Source organism: Salmo salar, chromosome ssa22 (assembly GCF_905237065.1).
Source record: "Salmo salar chromosome ssa22, Ssal_v3.1, whole genome shotgun sequence".
Classification (NCBI taxonomy): Eukaryota; Metazoa; Chordata; class Actinopteri; order Salmoniformes; family Salmonidae; genus Salmo; species Salmo salar.
Genome location: NC_059463.1, coordinates 39,776,868 through 39,796,672, shown reverse-complemented (window position 1 = coordinate 39,796,672; position 19,805 = coordinate 39,776,868). Strand labels below are relative to the sequence as shown.

At 42.7% G+C, this 19,805-nt stretch overlaps 1 protein-coding gene across 1 annotated transcript in view; it reads left to right on the top strand.

Moving 5' to 3' along the window:
- slc6a14 (solute carrier family 6 member 14) overlaps positions 1–8,946 on the top strand; it is a 28,823-nt gene extending 19,877 nt beyond the window's left edge. The window contains exons 11-15 of the mRNA XM_014167512.2: positions 4,424–4,542; positions 4,655–4,754; positions 6,834–6,943; positions 7,081–7,248; positions 8,445–8,946. Of these exons, the coding sequence (XP_014022987.1) occupies positions 4,424–4,542; positions 4,655–4,754; positions 6,834–6,943; positions 7,081–7,248; positions 8,445–8,606 (659 nt within the window). The 3' untranslated portion in view covers positions 8,607–8,946. The remainder of the gene's footprint in view (positions 1–4,423; positions 4,543–4,654; positions 4,755–6,833; positions 6,944–7,080; positions 7,249–8,444) is intronic.
- Positions 8,947–19,805: the final 10,859 nt, after the last annotated feature.

Genomic DNA, 19,805 nt, shown 5'->3' with positions numbered 1-19,805 from the left:
CCCACATTTGCTGAGCTATTGTTGGCTGCTTTTCCTTCACTCTGCGATCCAACTCATCCCAAACCATCTCAATTGGGTTGAGGTCGGGGGATTGTGGAGGCCAGTTCATCTGATGCAGCACTCCATCGCTCTGCTTCTTGGTCAAATAGCCCGTACACAGCCTGGAGGTGTGTTGGGTCATTGTCCTGTTGAAAAACAAATGATAGTACCACTAAGCGCAAACCAGATGGGATGGCGTATTGCTGCAGAATGCTGTGGTAGCCATGCTGGTTAAGTGTGCCTTGAATTCTGAATAAATCAGTGTCACCATCAAAAAAACATCACACCACCACCTCCATGATTCACTGTGTGAACCACACATGCGGAGATCATCCGTTCACCTACTCTGCGTCTCACAAAGACATGGCAGTTGGAACCAAAAATATCCAATTTGGACTTATCAGACTAAAGGACAGATTTCCACCGTTCTAATGTCCATTACTCGTATTTCTTGGCCCAAGCAAGTCTCTTCTTATTGGTGTCCTTTAGTAGTGGTTTCTTTGCAGCAATTCGACCATGAAGGTCTCGTGTCTTTGGCTATGCCGGATGAAGTGATATGACATGCTATTCTATAAAGTCATTTCTCTGTAATTAATATTACCTGATTAAGCTAATCATGTAAATGTAATTAACTAGAAAGTCGGGGCACCATGAAATAATGTTTATAGAGCTGTTATCTTCCGAATAAACTCTTAAAGACCTGGTAATTTTTTACATCAATAGCAGTCAATATTCAATTGTCACCTTGTTTCAGTCTCATCTGAACATGGTGGAATTCTTGGTTATCTTCACGAACCCTGGCTAACAAGTTGAATCAGCAATACAAACTTTGGTTTAATTATTTATTTACTAAATACCTAAATAATCACACAGAATTACATAAACACAGAATGGATCGTACATTGATTACTAATTATGTCATACATGAAAAACGTCCCTGGTGGACGGAAACGATATGACGGCTGGTTACACAAAGAGAGGGGGTTGGGTTTGAATGAAAGCGAGGGAAGACTAGGAACAAAGGGTTTTGGGTCTCAATGGGACCTCGTGAGCCATGCTATCGTGAATACAGAAACCTATGCATTCTACATAACCGCCCATTTGGAAAAGGAAAATGCAAGGAATATTTACTCTGAGCTGTGCTTCAATAGGTTGGTCGTAGATGGAAGGCCGTGTTACCCAACAGAGATCTTCCTGTCCTCGGAAGAATGTCTCTGGTGGTAAACTCGATACGTTGTGGGTTAGACTGGATACGTCGTCCGTCCTTTCCTAGCCCACGTTTACAGCGGCCGCTGCTAACTCAACGGCTAGGAGGTATCACTTCTGGAGTGAATAAGAGTTCAAAGTTCATACCATTCGCAACCAAAGCTCACGCTGAGGTTGGCTTAGTTCTGTAGTTGACATGTTAGTCCTTTTAACGTGGGACCGTCGTCCACGGAACAGGAAGTTACATTGTCGTCAAGGGCTTTATATAGGAAGGGAGAGAAGGGAGTGTTTCATAGTTTATAACCAATGTCTCTTCACATGGACGGGGCCACTGAGTTGAGCATAGTTCACTCATGAAAACCCAATTCTCTCATTTGGAAGCTAAAATTACATTGAATCTTTTCACAAATAGTTTCATATTTAAACATTTAAATTGCACAACAATTCCATGTGAATCTGATCACTATAATGTGTAGACTTTCCAAGATACAGTTTGTCATCCTATCATTAATAAGAATGTCTCAGATGACAACTGATCTGGCATCATATTCATTAAGTACCAACTCATATTTTCAACTGGTTGGATTACCGAAATATGGTTCCTTTCCCCCACCTTCTGATGTTCCCAGACTCTATGTTAACCAACGGATTTTCAAGAGACCCTCTGAAGAGTCAAGAGAGAGGAAAGGTATTTATGGGGGTCATAAACCTACCCACAGGCCAAGTCATGACAAAGGCCTGATTCACACAGTCTCCTCTGAATAGTTGATGTCTCTTACTTGAAGCATTTATTTCATGAACTTATCCTCTGCAGCAGAGGTATCTCTGGGTCTTTCTTTCCTGGGGCGGTCCTTATGAGAGCCAGTTTCATCATAGTACTTGGTGGTTTTTGCGACTGCACTTGAAGAAACTTTCAAAGTTCTTAATTTTCCGGATTGACTGACCTTCATGTCTTAAAGTTATGATAGACTGTTTCTCTTTGCTTATTTGAGCTGTTTTTGCCATGATATGGACTTGGTATTTTACCAAATAGGGCTATCTTCTGTAAACCACCCCTACCTTATCACAACACAACTGATTGGCTCAAATGCATTAAGAAGGAAAGAAATTCAACAAATTCACTTTTAACAAGGCACACCTGTTTAATTGAAATGTATTCCAGGTGACTACCTCATGAAGCTGGTTGAGAGAATGCCAAGAGTGTGCAAGGGTGGATACTTTGAAGAATCTCAAGTGTGAAATATATTTTGATTTGTTTAACACTATTTTTTTGGTTACTACATGATTCCATATGTGTTATTGCTTAGGTTTGATGTATTTTACAATGTAGAAAATAATACAAAATAAAGAAACCCTTGAGTGAGTGTCCCAACTTTTGACTGGTACTGTAATTATTCAGACTCTTTACTCAGTACTTTGATGAAGCACCTTTGGCAGTGAATACAGCTTCAAATATTATTTGGGTATAACGCTACAAGCTTGGCACACCTGTACTTGGGGAGTCTACTCTGCAGATCCTTTCAAGCTCTGTCAGGTTGGATGGGGAGCGTTGCTGCACATATATTTTCAGGTCTTTCCAGAGATGTTCCATCGTGTTCAAGTCCGGGCTCTGGCTGGGCCACTCAAGAATATTCAGAGACTTGTGCCAAAGCCGCTCCTGCTTTGTCTTGGCTTCGTGCTTAAGGTCGTTGTCCTGTTGGAAGGTGAAACTTCACCCCAATCTGAGGTCCTGATCGCTCTAGAGCAGGTTTTCATCAAGGATCTCTCTGTATTTTGCTCTGTTCAGGTGAGACTTGAAATTGAGCTCAGGCGCATCCTGTTTCCATTGATCATCCTTGATGTTTCCACAACTTGATTTGGAGTCCACCTGTGGTAAATTCAATTGATTGGACATTATTTGGAAAGGCGCACAAACCTGTTATGTAAGGTCCCACAGTTGACAGTGCATGTCAGAGCAAAAACCAAGCCATGAGGTTGAAGGAATTGTCCTGAGACAGGATTGTGTCGAGGCACAGATCTGGGGAATGGTACCAAAACCTTTCTGTAGCATTGAAGGTCCCCAACAACACAGTGGCCTCCATGATTCTTAAGTAGAAGAAATTTGGTACCACCAAGATTCTTCCTAGAGCTGGCCGCACGGCAAAACTGAGCAATCGAGGGAGAAGGGCCTTGGAGGTGACCAAGAACCCGATGGTCACTCTGACAGAGCTCCAGAGTTCATCTGTGGAGATGAGAGAACCTTCCAGAATGACAACATCTCTGCAGCACTCCACCAATCAGGCCTTTATGGTAGAGTGGCCAGATGGAAGCCACTCCTCAGTGAAAGGCGCATGACAGCTCGCTTGTAATTAGCCAAACGGCACCTAAAGGACTCTCAGACCATGAGAAACAAGAATTCCTTGGTCTGACGAAAACAAGATTGAACTCTTTGGCCTGAATGCCAAATGTCACGTCTATAGGAAATCTGGCAGCATCATGCGCTGTGAATTTTTTTTATTTTGTCTCAGCAGTAGGACTGGGAGACTAGTCAGGATCGAGGGAAAGATAAACGCTGGAAAGTGCTGATATCCTTGCTGAAAACCTGCTCAGGACTTCAGAATGGGGAGAAGGTTCACCTTCCAACAGAACAACCCTAATCACACAGCCAAGACAACGCAGGAGTGGCTTCGGGACAAGTCTCAATGTCCTTGAGTGGCCCAGCCAGACCCTGGACTTGAACCCAATCTCTGGAGAGACCAGAAAATAGCTGTGCAGCGATGCTGACCGAGCTTGAGAGGATCTGCAGAGAAGAATGGGAGAAACTCCCTAAATACAATCAAGAAGACTCAAAGCTGTAATCGCTGCCAACAGTGCTTCAACGAAGTACTGACTAAATATGTAAATATGTGATATTTCAGGTTACATTTGTTTACAAATGTGTTAAAATAAACAGTTTGTGCTTTGTCGTTATGGGGTGTTGTGTAGATTGATGGGGGGAAAAAGTTTTGATCCATTTTAGAATAAGGCTATAATAGGAAATAGTAAAGGGGTCTGAATACTTTCCGAAGGAAGTGTGTGTGTGTGTGTGTGTGTGTGTGTGTGTGTGTGTGTGTGTGTGTGTGTGTGTGTGTGTGTGTGTGTACACACACTACTAACTAGACCTGGACAGTGATCTCTGACTCTTGCCATGTTCCCTCAGAGGTCATCTCCACATGCCTACAGGATGCCTTCCCTGAAAGGTTCAAATCAAAACGCTCTATCATCTCTGTGGGAACCTGTGCCATCCTTTTCCTGCTCGGCCTGCCGTGCGTAACCCAGGTAAGTCCTTAGTTACCATAACTAAAATAGGTCCTTTAGATACCACATTTTCGTTCACATTAATTTATTGCGAGTACGTGTGATTACTTTGTGTGTGTTTGTGTCACTCCAGGCAGGGATATATTGGGTGACTCTTATGGATCAGTTCTGTGCTGGCTTTGTTCTACTGATCGCTGCTCTGCTGGAGCTTGTTGGGGTATTCTACTTCTACGGTAAATGGAAGTACAGTGAGGGGGAAAAATTATTTGATCCCCTGCTGATTTTGTACATTTGCCCACTGGCAAAGAAATTATATTTGACCCCTCTGCAAAACATGACTTAGTACTTGGTGGCAAAACCCTTGTTAAAAATCACAGAGGTCAGACGTTTCTCGTAGCTGGCCACTAGGTTTGCACACATCTCAGGAGGGATTTTGTCCCACTCCTCTTTGCAGATCTTCGCCAAGTCATTAAGGTTTCGAGGCTGACGTTTGGCAACTCGAACCTTCAGCCCCCTCCACAGATTTTCTATGGGATTAAGGTCTGGAGACTGGCTAGGCCACTCCAGGACCTTAATGTGCTTATTCTTGAGCCACTCCTTTGTTGCCTTGGCCGTGTGTTTTGGGTCATTGTCATGCTGGAATACCCATCCACGACCCATTTTCAATGCCCTGGCTGAGGGAAGGAGGTTCTCACCCAAGATTTGACGGTACATGGCCCCGTCCATCGTCCCTTTGATGCGGTGAAGTTGTCCTGTCCCTTTAGCAGAAAAACACCCCCAAAGCATAATGTTTACACCTCCATGTTTGACGGTGGGGATGGTGTTCTTGGGGTCATAGGCAGCATTCCTCCTCCTCCAAACACGGCGAGTTGAGTTGATGCCAAAGAGCTCCATTTTGGTCTCATCTGACCACAACACTTTCACCCAGTTGTCCTCTGAATCATTCAGATGTTCATTGGCAAACTTCAGACGGGCATGTATATGTGCTTTCTTGAGGAGGGGGACCTTGCGGGCGCTGCAGGATTTCAGTCCTTCACGGCGTAGTGTGTTACCAATTGTTTTCTTGGTGACTATGGTCCCAGCTGCCTTGAGATCATTGACAAGATCCTCCCGTGTAGTTCTGGGCTGATTCCTCACCGTTCTCATAATCATTGCAACTCCATGAGGTGAGATCTTGCATAGAGCCCCAGGCCGAGGGAGATTGACAGTTCTTTTGTGTTTCTTCCATTTGCGAATAATGGCACCAACTGTTGTCACCTTCTCACCAAGGTGCTTATCGATGGTCTTGTAGCCCATTCCAGCCTAGAGCTCTTTGGTCTTGGCCATGGTGGAGAGTTTGGAATCTGATTGATTGCTTCTGTGGACAGGTGTCTTTTATACAGGTAACAAGCTGAGATTAGGAGCACTGAGTGTGCTCCTAATCTCAGCTCGTTACCTGTATAAAAGACGCCTGGGAGCCAGAAATCTTTCTGATTGAGAGGGGGTCAAATATTTTTTTCCCTCATTAAAATGCAAATCAATTTATAACATTTTTGACATGCGTTTTTCAGGATTTTTTTGTTGTTGTTATTCTGTCTCTCATTGTTCAAATAAACCTACCTTTCAAATTATAGACTGATCATTTCTTTGTCAGTGGGCAAACGTACAAAATCAGCAGGGGATCAAATACTTTTTTCCCCTCACTGTATATTACATGTTATAGCTACATCTGCAGAATATATTATGTGATAGGTACATGTAGAGGATATTTTATGTTATAGCTACATACACTGAGTATACCAAACATTAGGGTCCCCCCACCCCTTTTCCCCCTCAGAACAGCCTCAATTCATTGGGGCATGGACTCTACAAGGTGTCGAAAGCGTTCCACAGGGATGCTGCCCCATGTTGATTCCAATGCCTCCCACAGTTGTCATGTTGGCTGGATGTCCTTTGTGTGGTGGATGAAACCCCAGCAGCATTGCAGTTATTGACACAAACCGGGGCGCCTGGCACCTACTACCATGCCCCGTTCAAAGGCACTTCAATATTTTGTCTTGCCCATTCACCCTCTGAATGGCACACATACACAATTATGTCTCAAGGCTTAAAAATCCTTTATCCTGTCTCTTCACCTTCATCTATACTGATTTTGAAGTGGATTTAACAAGTGACATCAATGAGGGATCATAGTTTTCACCTGGATTAACCTGGTCAGTGGAAAGAGCATGTGTTCTCAATGTTTTGTATACTCAGTGTATATATTGTATGTTATAGCTGTATACAGTATAGTACATGTTAAAGAGTATGGCACATTCTGTGTTTGTTTGAAGGAGGAAATCGTTTCATTAAGGACATAGAGATGATGATTGGGACGAGGAGCTCTCTCTTCTGGCTGTGGTGGAGAGCATGCTGGTTTTTCATCACTCCTGCTGTCATCACTGTGAGTACTCTCTCGGTCTTTCTCTTTATAACTTAGATTCTATCCTACCTGGCTCTCTGTTCCAGGGTCCTCATTTCTTTAACTCTGTTTCTCTGGCACGCATACACCCTTCTCTGTTGCCTGTGTGTGTTGTGTAGGTGATCTTGGTGTGGTCGTTGTTGACTTTCCGTCCGCCATCCTACGGTACGGTGCAGTACCCTGCATGGGGCGTGGCTCTGGGATGGTGTATGATCGCCTTCTGTCTCATCTGGATACCCCTCGTCGCCATCTGGAAAATACTCTGTGCCCAAGGAAACCCGTGGCAGGTAGGTGTCTGGCAGAGATGTGGATGCTTAGGACTTCTGAGAGTGTTTGGAATTGTCAATCCTTTTGTAGCCAGGTATCAAACCCAGGTCCTGGAAAGTTCAGGTCAAAATGCATGCAGTATATCAAATCAATCTCCCCAAATACAGGTGTGCCAAGCTTGTAGTGTCATATCCAAGAAGACTCTAGGCTGTAATTGCTGCCAAAGGTGCTTCAACTAAGTACTGCGTAAATGGTCTGAATACTTATGTAAATGTGACATTTTTTATTTTTTTATTTTAATACATTTGCAAAAATTACTACAAACCTTGGGGGGGTTTTCTTAGTGATTACAGGGTATTGTGTTTAGATTGAGGGATTAAAACAAATTCAATTTTAGAAGGCTGTAACGTAACAATGTGGAAAGTCAAGAGTACTGAATTCTTTCCTAATGCCTTGTATACAGGGAGTACCAGTACCAAGTCGATGTGCAGAGGTAGTTGAGGTAGCTATGTACATATATGTAGGGGTAAAGTGACTAGGCAACAGGATAGATAATAGACAGTAGCGTGTGTGTGTGGCATGTTATGAGGTGTGGATTCAGGCTGAGGGTCAGCATCAGATATGTCATGATTCATTTCTTCCCCACCATCTGAGTCATTTTCATTCAGATCTTGTAGCGGCGCTAACGCAGCATGTGCATCCATTCGTCTTGGTCTTCTTGCCATTGTAAATTACGCACGATCTCACTGTGTACTCCAGGTAGGCCAGAGTAGACTGATAAGACTGCTTGGATTCAGTGGACTCATATAAGGTACATACCGTATTGAGATTAGAATATACCAATGCAGTAGAATGGCCCACCCTGTTCTTCATTATGTATTATTCACTTCCCCTCGCTCATCAACGCACCCTTTCTCCCCATCATAACTTACTGCAAAACCATAAGAAAAATGACATTCCCTTCTAAAACTGGTTACAACTCCAGTCCTGTTTGTGATATTAAGATTCTAACAACTGCAGTGTGTCATATAGACTTATTTAGTAAAAATCAAGGACGGCGGGGGGCTTGACTTAAATGGTGGAGTAATAAAACATTTTAAAAAATGCAGCCAAAGTTACTTCTTTAGCATTTCTAGTGTTAATGTCTCTCTATTAATTCTGCCTGTGTCTCTCCAAGCATCCTGTCTATTACAGTGCATTGTGTCTCTGTCTGCAGCGTATGTGTGCTGTGTGTTCTCCTGTGGAGGGTTGGGGTCCATACCTGGAGGTCCACCGGGGAGAGCGTTATGCAGACGGACAACGGTACTATAGGGAGAACTCTCTCCACCTGCCAGACAACAACGTTTACCACATCTCCAACCACCTCACACGCCTCTAACCCCCTGGAGGGGTGTGTGTGGTGTCAACATTTGGTGTCACCACTTTTCATAATATTTTTTATAAGCGTTGTATACTTATTTTTTTTTACCACTCTGATCACAATGATTAATGCTTAGTTTCACTTTGCACTGTGGTGTGGTCAGTTTATTTTAATTCATAACGTCACAGATTTTAAATGTTTTTTGTGTTTGTGTATATGTTTTCTACGTGTTAAATGTCAATGCCTTAACTTAAACTGTCATGTTAATGACCACTTAGTCTAAGCTCTGTGTGCTTTGTATCGTGTCTGTTAGCATGGTAACGTTTGACCGTAATAAAGGACTACTCTCTCTGCTGTTCGCTGTTTGTAAAATGGATTCTATTGAAACTAAACTGAAAGAGGGTGTTTGAGGCAATCCGTTTGAGCAAGGTTGGCTGTCATTGTAAATAAGAATTTGTTCTTGACTTGTCTAGTTGAATACTTAAAAATGTTTTTTTGTTATTGAAGTTGAGGTGCAGAGTTGCTAATATTGATCACATACTGAGTAGTTATGTGGGATGGAAGGTGATTTGTAGATCAGTGATTCTGCACAGTTCAAGTGCAATGTAGTTGACCTCAAAGGAAGTAAAGTGACAGACAGCAGGATGCAATCATATTTTGGGAGTTTATTAGAGTGGGTTAGACATTACATGGTGCTGATGTTAGAATGGGCCATGACAACCGGCCCTAACAACCACACAGCCTTTAGACCCAGCTCCTTTATGACATACTTAGGGGTCGGAACTATTTAATGAAGCTGATGAAACGACCTGGGAGAGATGAGATGGGGTTGAAATCATTTCAACTACTATTTGAACCCAGATCTGTTTGAGATCGTGATGGAGAGGGTTGTGAATGTAACAGAGTAGTATGCTACTCCATTACCCTCTAGTCATATATTTTCCCCCACAGATACAAACACAGATCTTGTTCTGGAAGCTCTTGATGTTATCGTATCTGACCGACACGTTCTGCTTGTTGTAGGGCACCATCTGGGTAGAGTCCCAGACCTCAATCTCTCCCTGCTTCAGGAAGGTGCAGATCTAAAGACACGTTAGGGTTGGGAGTTTACATCGTCTTCAAAGGGAAGCCTGCTTCAGGAAGCTGCAGATGTAATCACACACACACTGTTTGAGTCCAAAATGGCACCCTGTTCCCCATATAGTACACTACCTTTGACCAGAGCACACAAGTTGGGCACTGTGTAAGGAATAGGGTGTCATTTCACACCTACTGTATCCTGGTCCTGTGTCAGTTACTTCGTAGTAGGCCAAGAAGCCAGCCTGTCTGGTGAAGAGTCCGGAAGGGCCGGGGCCAATGGTGGGAGCGCCCACAGCAGTGTTAGCGCCACTGGCCAGCTGAAAGGTGTGGCAAATCCAGCCAGGAGCTTCTTGGCAGGGGCACTGTTGCTTTTCCAGTACTTCATAGCATAGTCCTTAGAACACAAAGTATCTGGTAGTGAGAACACTAGATAGCGAAGGTTGGAAAAATAAAGATGTTACTCACGCTCAACTGGAACCTAGACAGGCAGGAAGAGACTGATTTGATAAACAGGGGAAGAGATGGGTAGAGAGAAATATGAGGGGGAGATAAAGAGGGAAGTAGAATGAAAGTGTTTCGCCACTTTGTAGTACATATGGTTTCCCTGATCAGCCGGTCCTTGGTAGAGGGTTGGAAAAATAAAGATGTTACTCACGCTCAACTGGAACCTAGACAGGCAGGAAGAGACTGATTTGATAAACAGGGGAAGAGATGGGTAGAGAGAAATATGAGGGGGAGATAAAGAGGGAAGTAGAATGAAAGTGTTTCGCCACTTTGTAGTACATATGGTTTCCCTGATCAGCCGGTCCTTGGTAGAGGGCTGTTTTCTCCAGTGTTGAATTCCCAAGATCCATGGAAGTCATAGGTCATCACATTCAGAAGGCCAACAGCCTGAGTGTTAGGGAGAGAGATACAAATATTTATTTAGTGGCTTGAATAAACAAACCATTTCCAATAGGCAAGATATTATTTGATAGATCATGCATGTTTTTGTGCACACATTTTACATGAGAATTGATATCATTGAGTCCCAGTGTGTATGTACTGACTGTCCAATCTTGGGGATCTGGTATGCAGTGTCAATGGTCCTCTTTCCAGACACAGCTGCAGTCAGAATCAGACGAGGACGGTTGGTCATCTTTTCTAGTTGTCTAAATTGGATCTCAGTAAAATCCAGACCTTGCCTCGTAACTAGTTACGCCAAGAGAACTTGACCTAAAGGTGGAAACACCCATTTCTGACCCGAGGGTGACCACGAGCTGCAGCCAAGGTTTGATTAGTTGTAACTCCAAAACGCAACACGAGGTTGAAGAAGACAAAGGAACCTTTAAACAACCTATGCTATGGATGAGTAGCTGTGTAAGAGGTTGAATTCAAGCAGGACCACCCGGTTATTCTCTCCAAGGAATCGTGTTTCTACACTGCTTTCATTCCCACGCTGGAACCACCTATATGGCTGATTAGCCATCCTCAGAAGACCCCTCTTTAAGAACAAGTGCGAGGAAACAGACCACTAAGAGAAAGGACACTGACATTGTGAGGACAATCAGAGAGTTACACCCGGTAACCGAAGAAGTGCCGTCATGAGAGAGAAGGCAAACCCGGTCCACAAAGAGACACCCCATTGGAGACCTTCGATACGTAATTACATCATTATATTCTGACCCATAAGAGCGGCAGTTCGGGTCAAGGTTAGGGTTAGACTAAGCATAGTTTACAAATGTACCCAAGTGTGCTTTTCTCTTGTACTCTCTCCCTCTTTCTCTCTCTTTTGAAATCCCCATTTTGTGTAACACGTGTCATATTGTGTTGGTCAGACCTGTTTCAGTGTACTAAGATCTATTCAATAGCCTAGACTGTGTTTGTGTATGTGTATCTTAAATTATCATTTTAGCTTGTTAGTAAATAAATAATCAACTCAATTGGTGTGGTACGGACTTATTTAGTGTGACTCGGGTTTGTGCAGATTCCTGGATTATGCGACGTTCAGAATGAGACTGTAGAGGAAATTAATTAATAAGCGACTGTTGTAAAATCGATATTCTGATATTCTTTGTGTTAATTTGGGAAATAGAAACTCAATAAAGCCAAACTTTCCCATGGTGCCCCAGGTTACTGAATTAATAATTACCTGATTCATTTAATCACGTAATTATAAACAGTTAATCATTCGATGAACAGCAGTCGTCACATTAATCAATCGAACATTACAACAGGTGTGTGTGTGTTCATTCGTGTTTGTTCAGTCACATGTGTGTGTGAGTCTGACCTGCACCAAGATGGTGAATCTGTACTTATCTGCGGGCCTTTGGATCTAGGGAACTCCCAGTCAAAGTCCAGGCCATCAAACTTAATCGCACTGTTGATGAACTTCTGGTGGTTGGCTGTACTGGACACTATCTCTGTTAACCTTGGGACACACACTGCTCAGACACAGGGTGTGTGTGTGTGTGTGTGTGTGTGTGTGTGTGTGTGTGTGTGTGTGTGTGTGTGTGTGTGTGTGTGTGTGTGTGTGTGTGTGTGTGTGTGTGTGTGTGTGTCTCCACTTGTGGCCGAGTGCCAAAGTTCCCTCCAATTGCCAGCAAGGTCTTGAGGTTGCTGTTCTTGTAAGCAAATACAAGAGTTAGGGTTAGTCCTGGTTTAGGTATGTGTGTGTACGTACCTGAATGAGAATGTGCGTACCTGCTTTTGAGTGTGTATGTGCCTGCATGTGTACATGCCTGCATGAATGTGTGCACACCTGCATGAGTGTGTATGTGCGTGCCTGCCTGCGTGAAAGAGTGTGTGTATGTCTGTGTGTTTGTGCATGTGTGTCTATTTCACTGGTTCTTGAGGGCCTGGAACTATTCCGAAGAGTATCTCATCATTCCAATCGGAGGTTTTGATCTCGTTGTTGCCCATGCAGGCGAAGGTATAGGTCAGATGGTCACAGAGGAAGGGGTCCAAGTCAGCGATCAAATACTTGCCTGCTCCTAGATGGTACTTGCCCCAGTTTGTGAAATAACATGACAGGATGTAGGAGGATCCTATGGAAGGGTATCAGTAATGGTAGAGTTGGGAGTCAAGCAGTTTCAGAGTCAGGGTTGACAGACTCTGTAATTCACATTATTGTTTTCTGATTTGCTACATGTAAATCTCAAATGTACGTAAAATGGCCTCTCAGCAGCCTCTAAGGTGCAGAGTTACGTAACCGGGTGGAAGCCGCTTGTTGATGGCTATTTAACAGTCTGATGGCCTTGAGATAGAAGCTGTTTTTCAGTCTCTCGGTCCCAGCTTTGATGCAACCTGTACTTAAGTAATTTTTTGGAGTATCTGTACATTACTTTACTATTCATATTTTTGACAACTTTTACTTTTACTTCACTACATTCCTGAAGGAAAGAATGTACTTTTTACTCATACATTTTCCCTGTCACCGAAAAGTACTTGTTTCATGTTGAATGCTTAGCAGGACACAAAAATGGTCCAATTCACGCACTTATCAAAAAAATATCCCTGGTCATCCCTACTATCTCTGCACTGGCTGACTTTGTCTGTAAATTATGTCTGAGTGTTGGAGTGTGCCCCTGGCTATCCATAAATGCAAAACCCAAGAAAATGGTGCTGTCTGGTTTTCTTAATGTAAGGAATTTGGAATTATTTATACCTTTGATACTTGTTTATATTTTAGCATTTACATTTACTTTTGATACTTATGTATATTTAAAACCAAATACTTTTAGACTTTTACTTAAGTAGTATTTTACTGGGTGACTTTCATTTTTACTTGAGTCATTTTCTATTGAAGTATTTTTACTTTTACTCAAGTATGAGAATTGGGCACTTTTTCCACCACTGCTTATAATAACCTCGCCTTCTGGATGATAGCGGAGTGAACAGGCAGTGGCTCGGGTGGTTGTTGTCCTTGATTATCTTTTTGGCCTTCCTGTGACATCATGTGCTGTAAGGTGTCCAGGAGGGCAGATAGTTTGCGTTGGGCAAACTGCACCACCCTCTGGAGAGCCTTGCGGTTGCGGGCGGTGCAGTTGTCGTACCAGGCATTGATACAGCCCGACACGATGCTCTCAATTGTGCATCTGTAAAACTTTGTGAGGGTTTTAGGTGCCAAGCCAAATTTCTTCAGCCTCCTGAGGTTGAAGAGGCGCTGTTGCGCCTTCTTCACCACACTGACCATTTCAGATGGTCAGTGATGTGTACGCCGAGGAACTTGAAGCTTTCCACGTGCTCCACTGCGGTCCCGTTGATGTCGATAGGGTCGTGCTCCCTCTGCTGTTTCCTGAAGTCCACAATCATCTCCTTTGTTGTCAACATTGAGTGAGAGGTTATTTTCCTGGCACCACACTCCCAAAGCCCTCACCTCCTTTCTGTGGGATGTCTTGTCATTGTTGGTAATCAGGCCTACTACTGTTGTGTCATCTGCAAACTTGATGATTCAGTTGGAGACGTGCGTGGCCACGCAGTCATGAGTGAACAAGGAGTACAGGAGGGGGCTGAGCGTGCACCCTTGTGGGGCCCCTGTGTTGAGGATGAGTGAAGTGGAGGTGTTGTTTCCTACCTTCACCACCTGTGGGCAGCCCGTCAGGAAGTCCAGGACCCAGTTGCACAGGGCGGGCTTCAGACATAGGGCCCCGAGCTTAATGATGACTTTGGAGGGTACTATGGTTTTGAATGCTGAGCTGTAGTCAATGAACAGCATTCTTACAAAGGTATTCTTCTTGTCCAGATGGGATAGGGCACTGTGCAGTGCAATGGAATTCTAGTTTGCTCAGTTTTATTGTAAATTCTTTCCAATGTATCAAGTAATATATATATTTACTTTTCTCATGATTTGGTTGGGTCTAATTGTGTTGCTGTCCTGGGGCTCCGTGGGGTCTGTTTGTGAACAGAGCCCCAGGACCAGCTTGCTTAGGGGGCTCTTCTCCAGGTTAATTTCTCTGTAGGTGAGGGCTTTGTTATGGAAGGTTTGGGAATTGCTTCCTTTTAGGTGGTTGTGGAATTTAACGGCTCTTTTCTGGATTTTGATCATTAGCTGGTATCGGCCTAATTCTGCTCTGCATGCATTATTGATTGTTTTACATTGTACGCAGTGGATATTTTTGCAGAATTCTGCATGCAGAGTCTCAATTTGGTGTTTGTCCCATTTTGTGAATTCGTGGTTGGTGAGCGGACCCCAGTATTTTTAGCCAGATCCTAATTGGTATGTCGAATTTTATGTTCCTTTTGATGGCATAGAAGGCCCTTCTTGCCTTGTCTCTCAGATCATTCACAGCTTTGTGTTTAGGTCGAGGTATGTATCGTTTTTGTGTGCTCTAGGGCAACAGTGTCTAGATGGATTTTGAATTCGTGGTCCTGAAAACTGGACCTTTTTTTGAAATTCAGAACTGCAAAAATAATGAACTAATGTGCCGTTGTTCTACTACTCCTTCCCCTCAGACATGAATATACACACTGTGGAAGACCAGGGGGTTTGATCTAAATGTTTACACAGATCAGACACAAGTGTGTCACCTCAGTTTCAAGGGTGTTTATTTAAAACAATAAAGAAAAATAAAAGAAACTGGTCTCCCCCAGGATACCTCTTCTGGGTTACCGTCTTCTGGGCTCCACGGAATGCTCTCTCCTCTGGGAACCCCTTGGTTCTAGCAGGCCGTGAGGACGTCTATCCGGTAGCAACCTCTCACTACCTCAAATATTATCAAATAAATACAAAAATGTCACATGCGCCGAATACAACAGGTGTCGACCTTACCGTGAAATGCTTACTTACAAGCCCTTCTAGTTCAAGAAATAGAGTCAAGAAAATATTTACTAAATAAACTAAAGTAAAAAAAATCTAATAACAGGTTAGTCGAGGTAATTTGTAAAGTGACTATGCATATATAATAAACAGCGAGTAGCAGATATGTAAAAACAAAGCAGGGGGCTCAATGTAAATAGTCCGGGTGGCCAATTGATTAATTGTTCTGCTGTCTTATGGCTTGGGGGTAGAAGCTGTTAAGGAGCCTTTTGGTCCTAGACTTGGCGCTCCGGTACCGCTTGCCATGCGGTAGCAGAGAGAAGTTTATGACCTCTCCCGTGAGCTGCCCTCCTGGCATCTTTATTGGCCCTGTATGATGGTGAGCAATCAGCCCCTTGATTACTCACCAGCCCCAATTAGTCCTGGCCAGAGGACACGTCGAGACCTGGCATGTCCAACAGAGGGAGCCCCCACCAGGCCGTGGTACGCCGCAACTCTTAGAAAGAAAGGTGCTATCTAGAATCTACATGGGTTCTTCGGCTGTCCCCATATATTAACCCTTTGAAGAACCCTTTTTGGTTCCAGGTAGCACCCTTTTGAGGTCCATGTAGAACCCTTTATACAGAGGCTTCTACATGGAACCCAAAAGAGTTACACTGGAACCAAAAAGGGTTGTCCTATGGGGACAGCCAAAGAACCCTTTTAGAACCCTTTTTTCTAAGAGTGTAGGCTGGTCATGGGGCTGGCAACCCCAGTCCTTAGAAACAGACTTTGACCACAGCAGCATTGACAAAATGCATAGCTAGAGGACATTTGCCAGTGGCCTATTCCCTCCCCAGGGTGCCAGAGCCTTAGTATAGAGCCATGTATATTTAAATGTCGGTGATTGTCATTACAATTAAAATATAAATAAAATGTTAGCTTTGGTACAGTTAGTTATAAGCTAAATAAGCCAGAAAGTGCTTCTACTTACCAACACCAATGAGTAGTTTGCCCATGGTTGCTCTGTACTTTGCTCCATGGGCTGCTGAACCCTTTTATACTCTCAGCAACTTCTCCTCTCTCTCTCATATCTCTATGGCTTTTCCATTATGCAACAAAACTCAATAAGCCTCATTCACCTGTTTGAACAAGGGTTTCTGCTGCCTTCACTAAAACTCTGATAAACTTCAAACATCCTTGTTTTAAGATATTGTTAGCTGACAATTAAAAAGCAAGTCTGTTTTCAGTTGTAATAATTTGCAGAAAAGTACAACCATAGGGACGGGATCCTTAATAACCCCTTAGCCTCTTCAGTACACCCTAGCCCCTACGACTAGCCCTTGCACCTTAGCTAGCCCCCTTCTCCTACCACCAAACCCCCTATATACTTGTAAAAATTGACCTTGAAATGGGATAGATGTAAATGATATGGTGAACATTCCACCAAGTCCAGCTCAAGGTTGAGCTCGGCCCATATACCTATCTTATGTTTCAGTTCTACTTGCAGTGGGCTGGAGGTTGGGGTAGGGAAGTGCCTCTGGGATAGTGGTATGAGGAGTGACTAAAGGGTAAGGGGCAAGGGGTCGATTTAAAAATGAACGTCAGGCTTAAGACAGACCTGTGTAACCTCATGATCTGCCTGGCGAAAGTTTTGGTACTTGCCAAATAGTTAGGTTGGTTTATCTGGCTGTAGTGTAATTGTAATAATGTATTACAATGCAGCCATATATAAAGTGCAAAATAACAGATATCTCTAGCTTAAATTGACACATTTTGATGTGGATTTTGTTATTATGTTAATTAGGTTGACGCACCAGTGTGTCAATCGACTATAGGGGGTTAAACGAGAAGTAGCTGTTCTGGAACCAAGAAATCCTGGACTCCCTTATCTGGTTTAGAGAAGCCGGATATGTTCAGGGAATCCTGAATTTGTTAAACCATCTTTCAGGGAATACCCTGCTGGCTAGGGATAGAAGCTATTTCATGCCTTTTCCCATTTGTTCGGCCCATTTCCACCCCTGATCATAGCTAGCTAGAAAGGTATTTGGTAAACCATCTAGAAAACATTGGCTAATAAGCAAGCATTTAAGCCTGTAAGCTATCGCTAATAAGAAAGCAAACTAAGCTAGCTAGTGAATATGCTTCATTATATTAATCTAGCTAGCTAAAGAGTTGTAATTTTAGCCACAGTAAGCTGTATAATGGTATAGCTAATAAACCCAGCTATCGAGATGGATAATGTGTAATTAAATGATCCTAAACTGCCTCTCTGTCACGCCCTGACCTGAGAGAGACGGTTTATTTCTCTATTTTGTTAGGTCAGGGTATGGGGTGGGCATTCTATGTTTTGTATTTCTTTGTTTTGGGCCGAGTATGGTTCCTAATCAGAGGCAGCTGTCTATCGTTGTCTCTGATTAGGAATCATACTTAGGCAGCCTTTTCCCCACCTGTGTTTGTGGGTTATTATTATTTCTGTGTGTGTATGCCACAGTTGCGTTGCTGTCACGTCCTGACCAGTATAAAGATTATTTGCTATTGTAGTTTGGTCAGGACGTGGCAGAGAGTATTTTGTTTATGTGTTTCGGGGTGATGGTTTATGTAGTAGAGTGTTTGATTTATTATTTCCGGGTTTTTTGGTCACTGCTCTGTTAGTCTGTTTCTATGTTTGGTTCGGTTTTCTTCAAATAAAGATGTGGAATTACCGGCACGCTGCGCCTTGGCTCATATATGACAGGGAATTTGAAGATAGAGAACGTGACACTCTCAGTAGCTGTCACTGCCGGTGGAATGTATTCATGGAAGCCAGGCTTCCGCAAATGATTTTACCCACACTACTGATCATTGCAAGTTATCTCGTCCCCTCTTCTGTTTACCTGGCTATGCAAATGAGATGACATCATCAGTCTAGGTAGGTGAATGAGGATAGAGATGTGAAATTTGTGAACATTTGTGGGAGATTTGATATCTTTCTGCTGAATAGGATGGTTCACTACAGTTTAGTCGTTGATGTCATATCACCACACATGGAGAAAAATGATGTTATGTTGTCAAAACTGGCTTTTTAATGTTGGTTGCACCATATGATATGTGTTTTTCAAATGCACGGACAAAAGTATTTTAAAATAAAATTATTCCTTCCTATCTGTCACACCCTGATCTGTTTCACCTGTCTTGTGATGGTCTCAAACCCCCACCAGGTGTCTCCCATTACCTCATGTGTATTTATACCTGTGTTTCCTGTTTGTCTGTTGCCAGTTCGTCTTGTCCCGTCAAGTCCTACCAGCGTGTTCCTGTGCTCTAGCTTTTGTTTTTCTTAGTCTTCCTAGTTCTGACCTTTTTGCCTGTCCTCCTAACCTTGATCCTGCCTGCCGTCCTGTACCTTTGCCTGCCTTGACTTACCTTTTGCCTGCCCCTTGAACTGTAATAAACTATGAGACCCCTGTGTCTGCATCTGGGTCTTAGCCTGAGTCCTGATAATCTCAATATTTGGACAATATTTCATTATATAATCACATAGTTAAATATTTGCTGTTTTCTTAAGGGTTACAACAATTTCACAACACTTTTTCTGCTGAAATTCAACCTCGGTCTGTTCCACCACATTACATTTTTACAGTTTGACATGCAATAACTCTAACAATTTATAATTCCTTGTGATAAACTGATGCAGTGCCAAACAGGGAGAACATCTAGAAATGTACTGTAAGAAGATTTTTTGTATTTATAGTTTTTTTTATATAAAATATTATCATTGGACACAAATAACAGGCCACATCAATTGTCCATGAATGTATAGCCACACCAAATCAAAGCTCTATAATGGAAGGTCACAATGTTGAAGATGATAACTTAGGAGTAACACAAAGTTACTAAGTTAACCAACTTAATTCTCTGCATCTCTGCAATATTGTAACAAATCATAACAATTAGACTGTCCCCATTGCCTAGATCTTTCCATATATTGTACATAATATGACCCTGCTGGTGTGATTAAACATTTTGTGCAGTAGTCTAGTATTTACTTTTTGTCGGAAACAGTGAACACAATTGCACACATTTCTCTGATGACAACAATGTGTTAATATTTTGTGAACAAAACACTTCAAAGTGAATTTTGCATTCACTGATAACATTTGTATTTAAAGTTTTGCAAAATGTGGTCTAAGATATGCAAATCAGGTACAAAGAAAGTAAAATAATCAGAAGTACTGTAAAAGTACTGTAAATGTATTTGTGCATTTGCCCGTTGCTGTTCTGCCATAGATACGTTTCAGCACAGATCCAAAAATTGCTTTTATACTATTGAAAAAAAAACTTAAGCCTCTCCTGAGCTCATTGTGTTGAGAATTTAGTTGCGATGGAGGTAGGACTATATACTTTAAATGTATATTCCTCAAGGGGCATCAGCAGTACACAAC